At 53.5% G+C, this 14,518-nt stretch overlaps 5 protein-coding genes across 5 annotated transcripts; 4 read left to right on the top strand and 1 right to left on the bottom strand.

Moving 5' to 3' along the window:
• Positions 1-364: 364 nt before the first annotated feature.
• Positions 365-2,771, top strand: J4E85_004932 (uncharacterized protein; the record flags this gene model as incomplete). The annotated part of the gene is made up of 2 exons (XM_051469183.1): positions 365-598; positions 648-2,771. The coding sequence occupies 2 exons, from the start codon at positions 365-367 to the stop codon at positions 2,769-2,771; spliced, it is 2,358 nt and encodes a 785-aa protein (XP_051327398.1).
• A 593-nt stretch (positions 2,772-3,364) lies between these two features.
• On the top strand, positions 3,365-5,635 carry J4E85_004931 (uncharacterized protein; the record flags this gene model as incomplete). The annotated part of the gene is made up of 3 exons (XM_051469182.1): positions 3,365-3,519; positions 3,567-4,046; positions 4,102-5,635. The coding sequence occupies 3 exons, from the start codon at positions 3,365-3,367 to the stop codon at positions 5,633-5,635; spliced, it is 2,169 nt and encodes a 722-aa protein (XP_051327397.1).
• A 460-nt stretch (positions 5,636-6,095) lies between these two features.
• Positions 6,096-7,772, top strand: J4E85_004930 (uncharacterized protein; the record flags this gene model as incomplete). Its single annotated transcript, XM_051469181.1, has 2 exons — positions 6,096-6,832; positions 6,887-7,772. 2 exons carry the CDS (start codon positions 6,096-6,098, stop codon positions 7,770-7,772), a joined length of 1,623 nt encoding a protein of 540 aa, XP_051327396.1.
• A 1,123-nt stretch (positions 7,773-8,895) lies between these two features.
• Positions 8,896-10,496, top strand: J4E85_004929 (uncharacterized protein; the record flags this gene model as incomplete). Its single annotated transcript, XM_051469180.1, has 4 exons — positions 8,896-9,017; positions 9,078-9,554; positions 9,606-10,325; positions 10,379-10,496. 4 exons carry the CDS (start codon positions 8,896-8,898, stop codon positions 10,494-10,496), a joined length of 1,437 nt encoding a protein of 478 aa, XP_051327395.1.
• Positions 10,497-10,687: 191 nt separating this feature from the next.
• Positions 10,688-11,657, bottom strand: J4E85_004928 (uncharacterized protein; the record flags this gene model as incomplete). The annotated part of the gene is made up of 2 exons (XM_051469179.1): positions 10,688-11,287; positions 11,442-11,657. 2 exons carry the CDS (start codon positions 11,655-11,657, stop codon positions 10,688-10,690), a joined length of 816 nt encoding a protein of 271 aa, XP_051327394.1.
• Positions 11,658-14,518: the final 2,861 nt, after the last annotated feature.

Here is a 14,518-nt window from a genome sequence, read left to right as displayed (position 1 = left end):
TGCAGTGCGGAAAACGGCCAATTCCCCAGCGACGAGATGACGGCTATGGCGTCGCGTGGTGGGAAAATCAACTTCCTCGGTTGACCAATGACGTATCCATCGGCGACGGGGCTCTAGCGCGCAACGGCGTCTACCGCTGGACGTGGACAGTTCAATGCATCGCGTGCACAGGTCAAGCTTCTCGAAACATCCAAAGGCGAGGCGGCACTGACGCTCAGATTATCCGCCTGGACTTCATAGCAGATGGCAGGCGCGACCGTAGTCCTAAGCTGATACCAGGCTCTAATTCGGACACGTCGTCACTTCCCGACTTCCACCTGCACTCTTCACCTCGCACCATAGTCACTCACTACACACAGCGGCCATGGCGGAAGAAGCGCAGACAGTCAACCTCAAGATCCTTTCACCCTCGTCTGACTTTGAGGGTGGTGTGAACCTCGCAGACGTCCCCGCTTCCACCACGGTCAAAGAGCTCCGGAGCCGCATACAGGATGCCGCGCCCTCGAGGCCTGCCCCAGAGCGCATGCGCCTCATCTATCGCGGCAGAGTAGTGGCCAATGATGCCGACACACTGAGTAACGTGTTTGGCGTGGACAATGTAGGGTCGCCAACCACGTGCGGTAGACCCACGCTGATGGTGAATACAGCTACGTGAGAACAAGGACCAGAGCCTCCACTTGGTTCTGCGGGAGCTCCCGACTACTGGGAACCCTCCAACGTCACCTACGCCACGATCCGCGACTGTCCCGAACCCTTTCCGCCCTGCGCAAGCCCCGGCTGTACCCGCAAATCCTCTGCAGACGAACCCATTCCGCGCGCTGCCACAGGCTCGACCGCACTCGCTCCCACCACTACCACCGCACCACCATCATATCCCGGGCCAAGCAAACGCGGTTCCCATTCCTCTCCCTCTTCCCCCACAACTGCAACAACAGTTCACCCAGGCCATGGCGCAACAGGGACAGCAGAACAACGAGCAGACCCCAGACTCGACATCTCAGCAGCCAGGACCAGACGCACCGAGACCCGCGGACGCCGCTCAAGGACTGCCCAACCTCCCCGGAAATGGCGACCAACCACTACGACGCGAAGGCGTGGGTCCCAACGGGGCGCGATGGACAGTCACATACAACCAGGTCAATATACCTGCGCAGATTCGACAGCCCGTTCCTGCATTCGGTCTTGCTCCACCGCTAGCGTTTGGTCGTCCACCGGTCCCGCCGGGCGTTATTCCCTCAATGGGCCACGACAGTACCCAGCGCTTGTTGCCACGCATCCAGACAATCTTCCAGGAAGCACAACGCGAGATGGAGAACGTGCGAACCTTGCTGCAGCCTGCGCGTCCATCGGAGACACAGACTGATCGACTTTCGCTTTCAAACACCTCTCCCCTGAACCTACCAGTTTGGCGAATCGATCACATCCGCCAACACCTCAACACCATCAACCAGAACTTGAACGTTGTCGAGCGGGCCCTCGCCCTTCTCCCTACAGAACCCGAGGTGGTAGCGTTGAGACGCTCAGTAACCGAGATTAGAGTGGACGCACTAGAATTGAACATCATACTCGATCGTCAACAAGGCGGAAGCCCCAGTCGATCAAGCATGTCCACAGCCATCAACACTCCGGTTCTCGGACCTTCCTCTAGCACAATACCAGGCGCTCCGATAATGACTCCAGCTGTGCCTACTACATCTCAACCACGGACACAGAACACTACTCAGACAATGCCTGCAGATGCGCCAACGGAGTTGTTTCTCTTATCAAGCCCTCAGGGCCCGGTTGGCGTTCTATTCGATCAGCAAGGCACATACACCACTGCCCCCATGGTCTCGACACTTCCATTTCAGAGTTTTACGAACCAGTTTGCTCAGAACAGACAGCTCCTCAATGGCCTTGGACAGCAGATAGCACGGGGGAATCCGCCCCCTAACCTTGAGCTGCACAGGCAGCTAGCCAACATGAGCCAGACCCAACGTCGAGACTGGATCCAGAATCAAAACCAAAACCAAAACCAAAACCAGAATCAGAATCAGAATCAGAATCAGAATCAAGATCAGAATCAGAACCAAAATCAGAATCAAAACGCGAACGTAAACGTAAACCAACCAGAAGAAAACGATCGTATGGTCAACGTCGCTGGGCATATGTGGCTGATCTTCAAGCTGGCAGCATTCGTTTACTTCTTCTCCGGAGGTGGTGGCCTCTATAGACCTATCATGCTTGGTATCGTCGCAGGTGTGGTTTATCTAGCACAAGCCGGCATGTTTCAAGAGCAGTTCAACGTTGTTCGTCGTCACTTCGAGGCTCTTCTCCCTGTCGGAGCCTTGGCCGAACGCGTGGCTCAGCCTAACAACCAGCGCCAAACGCAACATCGAGGTAACCTATCACCCGAGGAAGCTGCGAGGAGAATACTGCAGCAGAGGAGAGATCAGAGATTTGGATGGTTCAGGGACAGCATGCGTACAGTCGAACGCGCTTTTGCGCTGTTTGTTGCCAGCTTGTTTCCTGGTGTTGGAGAGCGGATGGTCCACGCGCAAGAGGAGAGGGAGAGACTCGAAAGGGTGGCAGCTCGAGAAGAGAGGGAACGCCAGGAGGAAGAGGCGAGAAGAAGGGAAGAAGAGGCCCAAGCACAGCGCGAGCAGAGAGATGAAAAGAAGACCGAGGCCGATCTCGAGCCACAAGATGAGTCGAATGCAAGTGTAGGCACCAAGGGCAAGGAGAGGGCAGCGACAGAGGAAGAGGCTACTGCTCCGGGTCCTTCTTCATGATTTCATAAAGCGACATCATTATACGGAAGTAGCAATGCTCAGACAGATACCCTTGCATGAAGTCAATACATATTTCATTCACATTGCACCCTGGAATATGTCTCATCCGGTGCTACCTACCATTTCGGTGCCACATCAGTCTTGTATACGCTCGCCAGCAGCGAGCCATAGTACGTGTAGAGTCTGCCATACCTTCGGTCCGATCACATCTTATTTCTATTTTAAATCATGTTCCGGTATTGACAATCTCTGTCGGCGGCGGTGCAGAATATTGCGAATGGCTGACCCGGGGCGCGCCTGCCATATTCAAGACAAGGGTCCATACTAGCGCACAACCAGCTAGCTCACCTCCACACGTGGATTGATGCACCGAGCAGCTCTCCGGCACCTCCATCTTCTTTCCTTTTGCCTAACATCGCATCACAGAATCGGGTCTTAGAAACATTCTTTTCGGAGTCCAGCGAACAGGCCGTGCTTGCTCTACATATCCGACGCTGGAGACCACATACGGTTAGCCACACTATGCCGGCGGCTTCCAGTCCAGGCAGAGGAACAGCTGTATATCATCGCGCAGCATAGAGAAGCGTCAAAGAATGAATGCCAAACAAGCGGCATGTCTGAATTGCCGCAAAAGCAAAATCAAGTGTCGGCGCGAAGAAGGCGCGCCAATATGCGAGCGTTGCCAGAACGTCGGGATTGAATGCATAATTCCTGAATTTCACATTGGTCGCCAAAAGGGCGTGAAGAAGTAAGCGATTAGACATGAGTATATGGGTGAGACTAACTATCTTATAGCAAACGATCAGGCCTAGAGAAGGCGATATACCAGGTTGAAGAAGCCATCAAAAAGAGGAAATCGGACGCAGCTACGAGTCAGAGTACGCTGCAGCAACTACAGCAGCTTTTGAACGAGGCGCAAGGGGACGAAGACTCCAATCAAAACCCAAACACATCGCCTGCCTCAGAGTTGCATCCTCACATATCAGCCAGTAATCTTGTTGGTACTTCAAGCGACGATCAACTCGCTGTTGAAGATGTCGAGAACCCACTCCAGCTACTCGCCCGGGCCTCCGATCTGCGGATTGCAACACCACAGTCATACAACCAGAGTACCGCCAGCCCTGAAGACAGATTCAATGGTAGCCAGCAGAGCGCTTTTCTCGACGTTCACCACTTTTTTCTGCCGATGAAAGCACATCTTGATCAGGGCTCAGGCCTGGATCCCATTGATGTTGGGCTCGTAACCAAAGACGAAGCTGAGATGCTTCTACAGTAGTAAGTCATATCAAACCTCGGATCTGGACTCAAGAACGTAGCTAACGGAACTTAGCTTCCACAAAAAGCTAGCACACACACGCTGGGGGCTCGACCCTTTGGTACATACATTGCCATTCGTTCGAAACCGCTCTGCCTTTTTGTTCACTACCCTGTTAGCCATGACCGCCATATTTCTACCGGAAACTTCTGCGCTGGCTAAGAGACTACTACTGCACCGCAGATTTCTAGCCGAGCAAGTCATTACCCGAAAGTACAGATCTGTTGAAATCGTGCTAGCTTTCATGGTCAGTATTCCTTGGATGCCTCCAGGGTCCCATGCAAGCGACGACGACACGAGCCTCTATCTAGCTACAGCGCTTTCGATCGCGTTAGATCTTATGCTAGACAAAGTGATAACGCCATCGACATCGTTCGATCAGGAGCTTGTCAGACAGATACCGAAGTCAGAATGTCTTCACGCAAGAAAAGCACTGGCGATGGACGGCTTCGAAGACGTCGACGCAAATTCGGAATGGGGCCAGCGACTTCTTCGCCGCAGAGAAAGGGTCTGGATTTCTTTGTTTGTCTTGGAGCGAGGAGTCTGCCTAGCCCGCGGGCGTAGCTACTGTGTCCCCAAGACATGCCTGATCCAGTACTGCGACAAGTGGCACGACCATCGATGGGGCGATGCTCAGGATGGCCCGCTTGTATCCATGGCAGTCCTCCGCCGCGATCTTGACGACCTTTTTGCTGAGGTACGTACGCGCTGTGATAACTATCGTCTTGCCGAAATAGGGACAAAGGTCGCCCAAGAAATCGACGGGTCTATCGAGAGCTTCTTCGACAGCTGGTCTCGCGCCTGGCCCTCTGTAATCGCTGATCCGGAGAGCAAAACACTACCTCCATATGTCGAAATCCTTGTTACACACACGCGGCTTTCAACCTACTCAATGCTCCTCAACCATCCTAGCGCACCTCCAGAAGTCAAACGTTCTTTCCGAAAGTCTGCACTATCCTCGGCACTCAACGTTATGCGTGCGGCGATCCAAGGCGAGTCACGTCTCAAATCGATGCCGAACAACACCGTTACGATGATTTGCTTCGCTGCAAGTATAGCGCTCGCTTTGAGTGCACCCGTGCCGGAGGCCGGCGGAAAGCAGAAGAGCCTTGCTCCAAGCGTCCGACATCTTATTGAAGATACCGCAACAGTTCTTGAGCGTATAGGCAGCACACCCATCCACCGGAACGGGGCTTCGGTCGTCTACGGCCGCTTCTTACGCGTTCTCGTCAAGCAGGCGCCGGAGATTGAGAGGCTACCACAATTGCCAGCCCACGATCCTGCACCACCGTCGATGGCCATACCAGATCTTCTATCGCCGTCATACAAGGTGAATGATGCGATGCCTGAAAACCATACGATGGGGCCAGATCCTATATCCAGCTACTGGCCGGATACACTAGACTTCTCAGCCATGTCGTACAACGAAGTCAACGAGACTGTGACGAACTCGGATCTGTTCTCCACGGCGCTACTGGATCTTCCGTGGAACGATAGCAACCCGTTATGGACGGATTGGATGAATCTGCCGGACTTCAACTTCCCGTAAAGTAGTGCGCGATCCAGTTTAACGACCTCTCGTGATGTTCGCGGGCTTCTCAGGAACTCTAAAGGGATCCGAGACACGTAAAGTCATCTTCCCGCTGCCCAGAACCTCGCGTCGGCGCGTGACAGAGCGGATGGAGACGGGACGCGTCGCCAAGCGCGAAGGAACTGAGAGAGGGGCGCGACCTCGGAACGCGCCAGAAGCTAAACCTCATGTGATTCTGCGGCAGATGAAGCCCCGCACCAAGCTCGAAAGTCGCTCCATCTTCGGTAGTTGAAATGACGCCGACGGATGTCAAATGTATGACGTTAGAGCTATTGCGCGGTCCACGCACGCGTCCGATGGCGTTCTTTCGGACAACTGTCGCAAAAGCTCTGCCTGTACTTCCAGAGTCGGTGCTTCTTGAGTCTCCTTACCCGATGATTTAACTTCACTGTTCTGCTCTTTGTTCACGCGCGTCACAATGGATTCATTACCTTCGTCATACCGGCTGCTCGCAGCTCTGCCAGCGCGGTTATGTTCACAACGCCCTCTCCCCGCACAACTACGAGCCGCGCGACTCCAACCACGATGGCGATTCACGGGTCAACTGCGAAGCATCAGTCAAAGCGCTCCCATGATCGACCGCTCCAAATCGAAGCTTTTCAAAGATGCAGATGAAGCGGTCGCAGACGTACAACCGGGATCCACAGTCCTGAGCGCGGGCTTTGGGTTATGCGGTGTTGCAGACACGCTCATCGGAGCGATGAAGAAGCGCGGCCCGCAATCGCTACACTCCCTGACAGCCGTCTCTAACAATGCTGGCATTGAAGATGTAGGAGGCTTAGCGCTACTCACAAAAAGCGGACAAGTCAAGAAGCTCATCATAAGCTTTCTGGGAAACAACAAGGCATTGGAGAAGCAATATTTGGGCGGCGATATCGAGATCGAGCTATGTCCACAGGGTACGCTTGCGGAGAGGATAAGAGCTGGCGGTGCGGGCATCCCAGCATTCTACACGCCCACCGCTGTCAACACGCTGCTACAAGATGGAGAGATCCCCGCAAAGTTTGATAAAGATGGAAAGGCCGTTGGCTTTGGTCAGAAGAGGGAGGTCAGAGAGTTCAATGGCAAGAAGTTCCTCATGGAGACTGCATTGACCGGCGATGTTGCGATAATCCGAGCGCACAAGGCCGACGAGGCTGGCAACTGTGTCTTCAGGTAAGAGACAATTCTCTCTGGTGCTTCGAACATCGTTTCTGACAGCGACTGTAGATACACCACCAAAGCCTTCGGTCCCATCATGGCCAAAGCGGCCCGCCTCACCATTGTCGAAGCCGAAGAGATTGTCCCGATCGGTACCTTTGACGCCAACGATATCGACCTCCCCGGCATCTTCGTCGACCGCATCGTTCCTTCCACGGCTCCCAAGAACGTCGAGATCAAGAAGCTCCGGAAACCCGCTGCGTCCTCAGATTCATCATCCAAGAACGAGGCGGCAGAGCGTCGCGACCGAATCGCTCGTCGAGCAGCGAAGGAGCTGAAGCAAGGATACTACGTCAATTTGGGTGTTGGCATCCCAACGGCAGCAGCGTCTTTCGTACCTGACGGTGTGAAGGTGTGGCTACAATCCGAGAATGGTATCTTGGGCATGGGCCCCTACCCGACTGAAGAGGAGCTCGACCCAGATATCATCAACGCCGGTAAGGAGACAGTCACACTCCTGCCTGGCGCCTCAACATTCGACTCTGCAGAGTCCTTCGGCATGATCCGTGGAGGCCACGTCGATGTCTCAATCCTAGGTGCTCTCCAAGTCAGCGCATCTGGCGACCTAGCAAACTACATGGTACCCGGAAAGGTATTCAAGGGCATGGGCGGCGCCATGGACCTCGTCAGCAACCCAGAAGCTACCAAGGTAGTGGTCGCTACTGAGCACGTCGCAAAGGACGGATCAAGCAAGATCGTCCAGGAATGCAAGCTGCCGTTGACGGGAGCCAAGTGCGTGAGCACTATCATTACAGACATGTGTGTATTTGAGGTCAACCGGAAGCGTGGTACTTTGACGCTTACCGAGACCGCGCCTGGTGTGAGCGTCGAGGATGTCAAGGCAAAGACAGATGCTAGCTTTGAGGTTGCGCCTGATCTTAAGACCATGGAGTAGACATTTTGTGTAGTTTTGGCGTAGCATACCCAAGTGATGATCGTTGTCAATTTCCATATACAGCCTATCTTGCGTCGTGATGCAATTGTGAGGAAACGCGAACCATACGACAAAGCTAAAAGAATTGACCGTTTTACGCGTCATTTTGATCGTTGCAGGCAGTTTGATCATCCAACAGATGTCTCATGACCCAAACAGAAAAACAAAGCATCGCGATCGCGATAGCCAGATCGTCGGTTACCCAAAGTACAAGCTTGGTGCTTTTGGTCGCTTCCGATAACAGCGCGTGCATCACAGCACGCGCAATCTCCAAAACAGGACGTTGCGATAACAGAAAAGAAGCTTCAGGCTATGTTTCCATCGCACCTGGGCATGCAACAAAACCGTTGACGATCTCCCACGACACTGGAACCTGGGAGTCCATCGTCGAGTTGGCATACCGAGTTTCGGGGGCAGCCAAGCTGTCCAAGTGGGCGGCTGAAAGGCTTCGCACTGCTTGGTCCACGCTCCATCCAGCACCTGGGCACAACGCAAAGCTTGGTACCGCCGATCCGCGATCAGCCCTCCACAGTTTATTCATCAACAAACCACAAAACCCACCATGTCATACCTACATGGCCACACCATCCGAGCTGCTATCCGCAACTCCTCCCTTATCTAATCCACGTCGGATTACAAAAGCCTTCGGGAACAGAACAACATCCGTTCCTCGTACAGCTAACGCCCGAGTCAGTAACGCTGATGTCAAGCCTGCCGATCGCTTGTCTGCCTTAAGAGCGCTATGCATGGTTTGGCATGGTTCAAGCATAAGCTTGGTGCAGTCGGGGTAGCCCTTCACTCGTCGGCAGCACAACTCCGCCAATCGCACAGCAGATAATCCCGATTGTGCCGTGACCCTTGCGCCCGCCCCCATGGGGTCAGCATGGGTAGCGCCGTTTCTGGGCAGTTCGGAGGGCGGCGGTGGTTGCGGTGTACATGGCGCTACCGGGAGCCCGTTGAGGAGGGAGGGGGAATAAGTAAGCTGGTCGCGCACTCGGGGTTTCTTGTCAACGCTTTTCTTGAGCTGCGTTCCAGATTCTGTTTTCTCTGCTTGTACCAATTGGGGTTTCTGAGGTTGTTCAATATGAGCCTGGATAAGATGCACGATGAGAAATTCGAGAATGGGAGTGGGAATGAGCGGTTGGAGGCGGGGTTTGGTGGGGATGGGAAAGCTGCGAAGACGCTGTTGTTTAAGATGGATGTCCGGTATGTTGAACGTCTTTGACCCGCTGTCTCCTTCCAATAGCATGGCGCTGACAATTACAGTATCCTACCCGTTCTCGCTCTCCTCTTCTTGTGCTCCTTCATCGACCGTACGAATGTCGGCAATGCGAAGATCTTGGGTCTCGAGAAGGACATCAACATCAACGACCACCAATACTCGATCGGCCTGTGCGTCTTCTACGCCACGTATATCGCCAGTGAGCTCCCGTCGAACCTGGTGCTGAAGAAGATGTCGCCTAAGATCTGGTTGCCGCTATTGACAGCGGTGTGGGGGATCTTGACAATGTGTCTTGGTTTCGTCACCAACTTCGCGTCATTCGTCACTGTTCGCGCATTGCTTGGCTGCGCTGAGGGTGGGCTGTTGCCGGGCATGGTACTCTACCTTACTGGCTTCTACCGCAGACAAGAGTTGGCTTTGCGCATCGGTATCTTCTACACAGCAGCGTCCCTATCGGGTGCTTTCGGTGGTCTGCTAGCCCGCGGACTCAACGCGATCGGCCCTGCTGGAGGTCTTGAAGGGTAAGAGACAACCCCTCGCCTCTAACAACCGATATCTAACTGTGTGAATAGTTGGCGATGGATCTTCATCGTGGAGGGCCTACTGACTGTACTCGTCGGCGTATGCTCCGCGCTCTTCCTACCCAACTCCATCGAATCAGCCAAATTCCTCACCCCCGACGAGAAAGAGCACGCTCGATTCCGGCTCGGCGAGCAAAGCGCATCCCACGAGCGCTTCGACTGGGCAGAAGTCAAGCGCGGAGTCTTCAACGTCCAAGTCTGGCTCACCGCATTGGCATACTTTGCCATCCTGAGCGGACTGTACAGCTTCGGTCTCTTCCTCCCCACCATCATCAACAACGGCTTCGCCAAGGACCCCAACGAGGCACAGCTCTGGACCGTAATTCCTTACGCTGTGGCATCAGTCTTCACAGTAGCAGTGGCTCTCCTATCCGATCGTCTTGCCCTACGTGGCCCCATCATGCTATGTACCCTACCCGTTGCCATCATCGGCTACGGCGTCATCAGCTCATCCACCAACCCCAAAGTCCAATACGGCATGACTTTCCTCATGGCAACCGGCATGTACGCTACTGTACCGTGCATCCTCTCTTGGAACAGCAACAACTCCGCTGGCCACTACAAGCGCGCGACTACCTCTGCCTTGCAACTCGCGATTGCGAACGCAGGTGGTTTTGTGGCCAGCTTCGTGTATCCGAAGAGCGAAAAGGAGAATCATTTTCACAAGAGTCATAGCATCATGTTGGGACTGCTTTGCGCGGCTTGGGTTTTGTAAGTTTTTGAACTACTATCTTTGGCTGGAGCCTTTACTAACATCCTGATAGAATTGCTGCGAATGTTTTGTGGGTGCGGAAGATCAACAAGGATAAGGCGAGTGGGAAGTATGCTGAGTTTGAGGGCAGAGGTGACGACCGTGACCCGGACTTTATCATGGTTATGTAGATTCATCAATGAACTGGCTACATCGTCGCCTAGTCTATTCAGATCGAGCAACGCTCCAAGCAGTGTCCCCATACTGCGTGACGTAACCAAAGAGACCGATCTAAGAACACCCCAATTCCGATGTAGGCTCCAGGGTGTTCAGTCTTTTCCTAGGTTGACGTGCTTCCACGTCTTCATGAAGCGCAAGCAACTTAACCCTCGATGTCGTCACCAGGCGCGACTGACTTCTGCTTCTGCACCCCATCCTGACCATCCTTCAACTTCTCCTCATCGACCTGTCTCAGATCCTCCTGTTCCTTCTCCCAGTTCAACAGCCATTTGCACTTGGAGTCATCAGGAGCCAGATACAAAGGACGCGTAACAGCCAGCCGCCAATAACCCATACTCCGATCACTAATGCTGATCTGTGGGTCTTCGAATGTGCGTTCGAGCGCGTCAAAGAAGGCCGTGCACTCAGTCTGTAAGCCCAGAACGCGGAGACACCGGAGGATACGCGTGATGCGAAGATGATTGTGGTCGAACCTAATGGCCCAATTGGCGAACTTCTTGCGGTAATCTGGCGCGCGGACGACGTGGTATGGAAGGGGTTTGGATGCGGAGATGTTTGTGTGGGAGCCTGGTGGGAAAGAGGCTGTTTCAGACGATTCGCCTTGTTTTGACTCCGCTTCTGACTTGTTGGATACCATGAAGCCGTAGAAGCTGAGCATGCGCTCGAAGCTTCGTCGTAGGTTCTGCCGTAGCTCACTCCGTGAACGGAAGGCTTGCATCACCTCGAGGTTGACGACGGGGGCCTGTAGATGTTTAGCATGCTGCTAAAGTGATTGAAGATATCGTTGCATTCTCTGTATATCTTGGGGGTATCCGCGAGGCTGTACTTCGACATGTGTTGATTTCATCTATAGCCAATACCTCCCTGGTACGACATCAGTAAACGGAAAGGCTTACTTCACTGTTGTATGGAGAACCCTCTGGTAGCGGAAAGAGCATCTGAACGTAGTTATGGGACGCCTCCAGCCTGCTGTCTGGCCATGCCAGTATCTCATCGAGTTGCCGACCGAGTGCGTCCTTGGCGCGTACATCGGGGTCGTAGAAGCGGATGATGAGTTGGCTCTTGCCTGCGGTCGCAGTTTGGTCAGCCTTTGTGGCGTCTGACAGGACCATTTTAGTGCGCTTGTTGAATACAGTTGATATCGGATGTTGAAGTCGCAAACAATGTATAAATTATGGGTGAGAGGTCAGAAGTACGCAGGTAAGGCTGCACCCTCACACATTGTACCTAGGTAGAGTGCGCCTTCCCTGGTCTGGGCTAGCTCCATCGCACCTTCAGGGCTTTCCCTCCCCGCCAAAACGAGATCGCATGACTGCTACAACTGGGTGAAAGAAACGTGGTGCACGAATTCTGAAGTCGGAATGTTACGTTGTTATTGGATTATCTTGTCGACCAATTCCATTCTGATGTAGGCTGCAGAGACCTGTTTAGATTCCGCCGCGGCTGTCGCAACAGCGACGATCATTCCGCAAATGTCCGCATGCAACCTAGAGACACTACATACTACCTGGGTAGCCGCGGGTGGTATTGCGCTAATGCTACCGCGATTGTCGTCGTCCTTCGTTCACACTCTGGCGACGTGTCTTCGCCCCATTGAAGCCCTGGAGTCCGCGGGATGAAAGCTGAACGCTGACGTCATCCGCGCAGATTGTTGAACAGCGCCGCTTCCAGGCCCCATTCACCACCCGTGCGCCGTACTTGGACGCTTGGTAGCCAGCGCAAACGCAGGGTACATGATAGACAAACCTGCTCAGCCCCTACCAACGCAGGATTATTCACACGCTATCAGCGATAATGTTTTCCTTAAATCTGACTATGGCACTGGCGAAGACTCTGCTTGCTCAACCAAACTCCTCCACTACCCATAACCATTTGGTAGCAACTCTCTTTGATTTAGGACATATATCTTGATACTCACAATGAGCTCTGAAGGTGTGTGTTGATGTTATTTCTTTCCGCAATCCAAATCTAACAACGTCATAGAACAGAAGCCGACACCAGAGAATGAAACCCTATTCCAGGGTTTCGAATGGAACGTCCCGGATGATCACAAGCACTGGCGGCGCCTTGCCGAGGAGCTTCCTAAGCTAAAAGCCATCGGTATTACCAACATATGGCTACCCCCTGGCTGTAAAGGTGCCAACCCTCAGGGCGTTGGCTACGACATCTACGACCTGTACGACCTCGGCGAATTTGAACAGAAGGGTCAAAAGGGAACCAAATGGGGAACCAAAGAAGAGCTACTCGAACTTACGAAGGTCGCCAAGGAGCATAGCGTGGGCCTATACTGGGATGCCGTATTGAACCACAAGGCTGGAGCCGACCAGACGGAGAAGTGCCGTGTTGTTGAAGTTGATGAAAATGATCGCACTAAGGAGATTTCTGATGCCTTCGAAATCGAGGGATGGCTAGGCTTCGATTTTCCGGGTCGTGGCGAGCAGTACTCCAAGATGAAATACCACTGGGAGCATTTCTCAGGTACCGACTGGGACCAAGCCACCGAGAAGAAAGCTATCTATAAAATCCTAGGTGACAACAAAGGCTGGTCGCAATCCGTGGACGATGAGCAAGGCAACGCGGACTACATGATGTTCGCCGACATTGACTACTCGCACCCTGAAGTTCAAGAAGACGTCAAGAATTGGGGTGTGTGGATCACCAAAGAGCTTGGCCTGAAGGGCTTCCGGCTCGACGCTGTGCAGCATTTCTCCTCAAGATTTACCAACGAATGGATCAAGAACTTGCGCAAACAGTGTGGAGACGACATCTTCGTGGTCGGCGAGTTCTGGTCGGGAGATGTGAAAGAGATGAGCGATTGGCTCGACGATATGAACCACGAGTTCGCTCTCTACGACTCGCCTCTCCTGAACAACTTCGGGTCCATCTCGACAAGCGAATCGGCGGACCTGAGGAAGGTCTACGATAACACACTCGTTCAAATGCGTCCTACCGATGCTGTGACGGTCGTTACAAACCACGACACACAACCTGGGCAGGTGATGGAGACCAAGATCGAGGGCTTCTTCAAGCCTCTTGCCTACGCTCTCATTCTGCTGAGGCAGGAAGGCTACCCATGCCCATTCTACGGCGATCTTTACGGTCTCTCAGAGCCGCATGAGACGCCTGCTTCATGTGGTGGAAAGCTCGCTGATCTCATTCTCGCACGAAAGCTCTTCGCGTACGGAACACAGGAAGACTACTTCAACGAAGCCAACTGCATCGGGTTTGTGCGTCGTGGAACATGGGACAGGAAAGCGGGCTTGGCATGTGTGATGAGCAATGCAGGTCCTGGTCAGATCAAGATGGCTGTTGGCGACATGCATGCCGGTGAGAAGTGGACTGACATCCTTGGGTGGGAGGAGAGTGAGGTCGAAATAGACAGCGAAGGTTACGGACTGTTCAACTGCCCGGGCACCAGTGTCGCGGTTTGGGTACGAAGCGATGCTGAAGGGCGGGATCAATTTCCTACAAACTTCGATGCGAACGTATACCACAAAGATTAGATAGGCGGCATTTTGTTGTAAAATGCGACGGGGAGGACTGCGAACACCCTGAGTGTGTATCGCCTCTAGAGAATGGAATCTTGCGCCCGACGAACTGGCGGTGTGGACCTTATCAAGCCTCATACTGTTTGCTTTTCTCTTATCAAGACCCTGTACGCCGCAATCCAAGGGTTGCAACTCATGGAACCTGCGGGAAGATGGTTGGGGAGATCGGCGATGAACCTTCCGCTTCGGGACCAGCGCGGAACCAATCAATCGCGACAACGCCGACCATTTTAGACGTTTCGCGGCGTTTCTCTAGTAAGCGAGCATGCAGCGTACCCGCCGACAGTGTATACTCGATTCTCATGGTTGCAGGAGCATCTATTGACGTCTACACAACATAGCCAACGGCTCCGTGATGCCGGAATCTGTTGCATGTGACATGTGACCCCCGCGATCGCTATGTCTAGATCGTGGGTCTCGTGTCA

The sequence above is a fragment of the Alternaria conjuncta genome (assembly GCF_024043145.1).
Source record: "Alternaria conjuncta strain BMP 0040 chromosome Unknown scaffold_6, whole genome shotgun sequence".
NCBI classification, from domain to species: Eukaryota; Fungi; Ascomycota; class Dothideomycetes; order Pleosporales; family Pleosporaceae; genus Alternaria; species Alternaria conjuncta.
Note: the sequence above shows the minus strand (reverse complement) of the source record. Positions and strands in the feature narration are given on the sequence as shown.